General features: G+C 46.0%; 2 protein-coding genes across 2 annotated transcripts; both read left to right on the top strand.

Moving 5' to 3' along the window:
* Positions 1-400: 400 nt before the first annotated feature.
* On the top strand, positions 401-4531 carry LOC141614281 (uncharacterized). Its single transcript, XM_074433040.1, has 4 exons — positions 401-1490; positions 2016-2590; positions 2672-3904; positions 4424-4531. Exons 1-4 carry the CDS (start codon positions 401-403, stop codon positions 4529-4531), a joined length of 3006 nt encoding a protein of 1001 aa, XP_074289141.1.
* A 108-nt stretch (positions 4532-4639) lies between these two features.
* Positions 4640-5882, top strand: LOC141614282 (uncharacterized). The gene is made up of 4 exons (XM_074433041.1): positions 4640-5003; positions 5076-5137; positions 5237-5351; positions 5440-5882. Exons 1-4 carry the CDS (start codon positions 4640-4642, stop codon positions 5880-5882), a joined length of 984 nt encoding a protein of 327 aa, XP_074289142.1.
* Positions 5883-6265: the final 383 nt, after the last annotated feature.

Genomic DNA, 6265 nt, shown 5'->3' on the forward strand with positions numbered 1-6265 from the left:
AAATGTGGAGAATGTTTTAATTATTATAATACACATTTCCTATATTATATTTAAGTGATGTTTATAATTTTTATATAAACACTTATACATTTCATTTGACAAAAAAGTATCGTAAAAAATAAAAATTATGGAAATTATATAATTAGATTCGCGGTAAAAAAAACATGCTACCATTAGAGTATATATTTCTTATTATTTGCACATATTTTAATCATGATAAAAAATACTCCCTTACCAGAATATGCTGCATAGAAGTCTAGGGTTTCCTAGGGTTCGGTCCTAAATTCTTCGCTCATCCTCTTTTTCGAGGCTTATCTTACGATTTCGATCGTAAGATTGGTCTTTCTTTGCGTTTCTTTGTTTGTTTCTTGTTTGCTTTCGTTTTAATTGCAGGTTGCTAATGGAGGGTCGATCAAGGGGCCAACGTAGGGATGTAAAACAGCTGATGGGATCTGAGGAGGGGTTGTTTGAATGGGAGGAGGATACGGGAGGGAAAGCCGTGGAGAAAAAATGCGTCCTGGTGGGAAAACTCTGGGCATCGAGAGCTATCAACGTAAAAGCGGCGGTTGATACAATGATTAAATTATGGAACCCATCGAAACCGATTATGGGGAATGTAATTGATGCGAAGGAGAAGACTTTCATCTTTAGCTTTGGTGCGGAACGTGACAGGGCTAGGGTTTTAGAAGGGAAACCGTGGCATTTTGATAAGTTCGTCTGGTGCTTTGATGAACCAAATCAGTCAGGTAAGATCTCTGACGTACCCTTATTCCTTTTCCCAATTTGGGCACGCATATATGACCTACCTATTTCGGGTAGAACGAGTCTTGAGAATGCGAGGAAACTTGGAAATTGTTTGGGAAACTTTTTGCACTTTAAACATGGTCCGAATGCTGAACTGGATAGGGCCATCCGTGTGCGTGTATTATATGACATTAGAGAACCTCTGAAGGCCTCTATACCCATAAGGATGAAGGGTGGCTCCACGAGTCAATTTGATGTGAAATATGAACGACTCCCTACCTTTTGTTATGGGTGTGGCCTTATTGGGCATAGGGAAAAGGACTGCGATGAGGGACCATACGATGAGGAAGATTTGAAATTTGGGGAATGGTTGAGAGCTTCACCATGGAAAGTGGTCAAAACGGAGAAGGAGGGAGTGGGAAAGGCTGCTAGGAACTTAAGGCCGATATTCGATGAAGTAGGGAAGGATGACTCAAGGGATATAATTTCAAGCATGATCAAAAAACTTCAAAATATTGCTCTGGACTTAAAATCGAAAAAGCATAGTGAGAAGTTGAATGGGAGCATAAAGAGGGGTGGGGAGGAGGCAGGAGTGTCACATGTGGTAAATGGTGAGGGGCAGCAAGCTGAGGAGGTTGGGAGGGGCAGCAGCATAGGAGAAGTGTGTTCGTTGGAGGGGATGGGAGGAAGGGAGGCTACTTATGTGCCTTATGTTGTGGAGGTTTTGATGGGGGAGGGAGAAGGAGGTGAGAAGGAGGATACGAGGATGAAGGGGGGGGGGGGGGCAGGAAGCTGATGATAGGGGTGGATGTGGTACAATGCGGGGTTGGAGGAGGTTAGCAAGGGAGGGAGTAGAAGAAGAGGGGGTGCAATATGGTTCGAAGGAAGCAGGACTGTTGGCTACTAAGAGGACGAGGGAAGAGAGTGATTTAGAGGGTGGGCAGAAGAAATGTAAACTAACTTTTGACGGGGGCGTCTTAGAACCTGAGGCGGAGGTTGACGGTGGTCAACCCCGCCGGGCCCAATGAACATCATAAGCATTAACTGTCGGGGCTTGGGCAACCCCGACACGGTGATTGCGCTCCGTGAGCTGGTACGGAGGGAGGCCCCGGCCATACTGTTTTTATGCGAAACAAAATTGTGTGGTCGTGAAATGAGGAGGGTGCGTGAGAGGATAGGTGGTTACTTTGGCATTGAGGTTGATAGTGTCAGAAGGTCGGGAGGGTTGGCTTTTCTCTGGAGGAAGGATATTGACTGTACTTTTATTTCAGCATCTGTTCATCACATGGACTTTCGGGTTCGTGGGGATGGAGGGGAGTGGAGGATAACAGGGTTTTATGGGTGGCCATCTGTGACGGATCGTCACTTATCGTGGGAGCTTATTCGTTTACTTCATTCTCAATCGCAACTTCCTTGGGTTTGCATTGGCGATTTTAATGAAATAATGTACTCAACTGAGATGAAGGGTGGAAGCCGTCCACAATGGCAGATGAATAATTTTAGGAATGCACTTGATGACTGTGGATTACGGTGTATTGCTTGGGAGGGGTATAATTTCTCTTTTGATAATGGGCAGGCTGGTGAAGCAAATAGACAAAGCATGCTTGATAGAGCGGTGTGTACGGGAGAATGGACAGATTTGTTTCCTTTTGCCCGACTGCATTACCTAGCTCGGGATTGGTCGGATCACGCACCTATAAAACTCTTCCTTAATATGAGGGAGATGGGTGACAGGCGGGAAAGGGGATTCAAATTTGAACAAATTTGGGTGGGGGAGGAGGGAAGTGGGGATGCAGTGTCTCGTGGGGTGGAGAGAGGCAGGGGTGATTTGGTGTCTATCCTGGAGGCATGCGCGAAAGAACTGAAGGCGTAGAAAGGGACGGGAATTAAGCAGATTAGTCGGAGTATTGGGGGAAAATTGAAGCAGCTGTCCAAGTTAAATGAGGAGGCCCGGTCCGTGGAAAACATTCAGAGAAGGAAAAAGCTGGTTGCGGAATTGGCAAAGTTACGGGGTCAAGAAGAGAAGTTTTGGAGGCAACGCTCGAGGGCACTATGGCTCAAAGACGGGGATAAGAATACCAAGTTTTTTCATACAAGAGCCGGGGAGCGGAAAACCAAGAACCATATTGCCAAGTTGATCGATGATAACGGGTTTCCGCGTGTTGGGGATGAAGAAGTAGCAAAGGTAGCCAACGCATATTTTCAGGGGCTTTTCCAGACTACCCAACCCATGGTCACGGATGATATTCTAGCGGGAGTTGGAAATAGAGTTACTGCTGCCATGAACGGAGGCCTTCGACGTGAATATACCGAGGAAGAAATCACTGACGCGCTTAATCAAATGCATCCTTTGAAGGCTTCGGGACCGGATGGCATGAACGGCCTTTTCTATCAAACATATTGGGATCTGGTAGGTCCGTGTGTTACGAGGACGGTTCTTGCTATTCTAAGGGGAGAATCATCGCCGAGGGAGATAAATAAGACTAACATAGTTCTCATTCCGAAGAAGAAAGCCCCTGATAAAATCCGAGAATTCCGACCTATTAGCCTTTGCAATGTGGCTTATAAACCGGTATCAAAAGTCCTTGCAAACCGTTTAAAAGCCTTTCTTGGTGATATTGTCTCGGAAAACCAAAGCGCATTCACCCCGGGAAGAGCCATTTCGGATAATGTCCTAATTGCCTTCGAAATTTTCAATTTTATGAAGGGGCATAATGGAAGAGAGGGTTTTATGGCTTTGAAACTTGATATGGCAAAGGCGTATGATAGAGTGGAGTGGGTCTTTCTGGAGCGGGTCCTTAGGGCGATGGGTTTTGATAGGGCATGGATTCGAAGAGTAATGGAATGCGTTTCAACGGTGTCCTTCTCGGTCCTAATAAACGGGCAGCCATCGAGTACTTTCATACCATCGCGGGGCTTGAGACAAGGCGATTCCCTTTCACCGTACTTGTTTATCCTTTGTGCGGAAGTTCTCTCCATTTTGATGCGACGGGCTGTGGAGCAACGCAGCTTGCATGGTGTACGTATAGCGCGGACTGCTCCACCGATATCGCATCTTTTATTTGCTGACGATAGCATCTTTTTCATGAGGGCCTCGGCTGATGAGGTTGAGACTGTTTCGAATATGCTTAGACGGTATGAAAATGCGTCTGGGCAACTGGTGAGTCGTGAAAAAACTACGGTTTCTTTCAAAGAAGGGTATACCGAGACGAGCGTAGTAACTTGGCTACGAGGTTGGGTGTAGTGGAAGTGGAGGAGCAGGAGAGATATTTGGGACTGCCCACAGTGGTTGGTCGATCTAAGAAGGTGTTAACGGACATCTTGAGGGATAAGCTGAGTAAAAGACTAAGTGGGTGGCGGGGGAAAATATTGTCTAGGGCTGGTAAGGAGGTTCTTATAAAGGCAGTTGCCAATTCACTCCCTACCTATGTTATGAGTATTTTTAAAATTCCCGTTAGCTTCTGTGACGAGCTTAGATCTTTAATCTCTCGCTTTTGGTGGGGCCATGACGAGGGGAAGAAGGGAATAAGCTAGGTAGCGTGGCGAAAGTTGTTTAAACCGAAGAGTCTAAGGGGGATGGGTTTTCGTGACTTCCATATGTTTAATGTTGCTTTAATTGGGAAGCAGATATGGAGATTGCTAACGATTCCTGGTATCACATTTTACTAAAATTATGAAGGCCAAATACTTCCCTAATGGAGATGTTATGTCGGCTTCAATTGGCAGCTCCCCAAGCTATATGTGGAGAGGGATGATTGAAGCGAGGGAGGCGCTTATGACGGGTTGAAGGAGAAGGATAGGGGATGGGCTCTTAACACGGGTTTGGTTAGACGCGTGGCTGCCAGGAACGCAAACTGGACGAATCATAACACCACCGGTTCAGGGGTTCGAAGATATGCGGGTGGCTGATTTTTTAGAAGGTGATGGGTTACGCTGGAGTCATGATTTGCTCGCACAGTGGCTGCTGCCAATCGATAAAGATCGAGTCACCATTATCCGCATCAGTCCAAACAAACCGGGTGATGTTTGGTATTGGGTCGCGGAAAAGGATGGCCTCTATTCTGTGAGATCAGCTTACCGTAGGTTGGCAGGGGAAGCGGAGTCAGTGGAGGTAGGAGGGGCGTCTGATTGGGAGAAGGAAAAATGGTTATGGAATCGGCTGTGGAAAATCCCGGTTTGGCCCCGAGTGAAGCTCTTTTTTTGGCAGCTGTGCAGCGAGGCGCTAGCAACAAGGGCAAATATAGCGACGCGAATACGAGGTGAGTGCTCTTTTTGTTCTCTTTGTAATTCTTATCTTGAGTCGGCTTTGCATTTGTTCCGTGATTGTGCAGTTGCGAAGAGGGTTTGGGAGGGTTTGGGCTTGAACGAGGAGACAGGGGACTCGGTTGGAGGGGTGAGAGATTGGGTGGAGGAGAAATGGAAGACTATTGGAGGGCGTGAGCATTCGATCTTTATGGTAGGTTGCTGGGCTCTTTGGGAACATTGAAACAAGGTGGTATTTGATGGGAAGGAGGTGGATCCATGGGGGGTTATTCGCAGGGTGGAAGACGTGATGGAGGAGATTGAAGGGGGAGGTTTTGCTAGGCCGAAAGATGGAGCACGTGAAGGTGGAGCTGGTGGGGGGGGGGGGGGGGGGGAAGAAGCGAGGATGGGTGGTTCCTAAAGCCGGGTATGTGAAGGTGAATGTGGATGCAGGAGTGAAGGAGGGAGTGGGTGTGAGCGGTGGGGCTGTGTGTCGAGACGAGCGGGGTACAGTGCTTTGGGGCTTATCGTGGGTCGTTGAGCAGGAATGGGAGCCTCAAATGGCGGAAGCTGTTGCGATCTATGAAGGAGTGCAGGAGGCTCTACGGAATCATCATTCTCACGTGGTGATAGAAAGTGATTGCCTGTCGCTTGTCGAGGCGCTTAAGAAGGAGGCACCAGGAAGAAGTAATCTTGCGTTAGTTATTGCGGATATCTTAACGCTTTGTAGTTCCTTTATTTCAATTCAATGGGTGTATACTAGCCGTACGAACAATAGTGTCGCCCATGCTTTAGCTCATGTTTTACCTTTTGTTGCTGGTAGAGTTGTATGGTCGGATAGTTTGCCGCCGACTGTGAACAGTGCTGTTTCATTTGATTCGTTATCTATGCAGTAAAGCCTTCGGGCTTTCCCTTTCAAAAAAAAAATACTCCCTTCTATTTTCTATGTTCTTCCACAATTGTTTTGGGTAGAATTTAGTGGGAGTATGATATGTGGATGTAAATTAAAGTAAGAGAGAGAATGTAAGGTCATAAGATATTGTAACCACAAAAAAAATAGACAAATAAGGAAAGTGGAAGATCTTAGTAAATTTGCCGTTTTAGGAAATGTGGAAGATGTTAGAAAATAGGAGGGAATAGAAAACAAAAACGTACAAACATAGTATGTTATTTGTCCCACATTGAAAAATAATATAGATATGGTTATTATATAAAGTATAAAGAGTCGAATTGGGGTGATTCTATATTTCTATGTGTTATGAATAATAGAGAGTTATAG

This window comes from Silene latifolia, chromosome 11 (genome assembly GCF_048544455.1).
Source record: "Silene latifolia isolate original U9 population chromosome 11, ASM4854445v1, whole genome shotgun sequence".
Taxonomy (NCBI): domain Eukaryota; kingdom Viridiplantae; phylum Streptophyta; class Magnoliopsida; order Caryophyllales; family Caryophyllaceae; genus Silene; species Silene latifolia.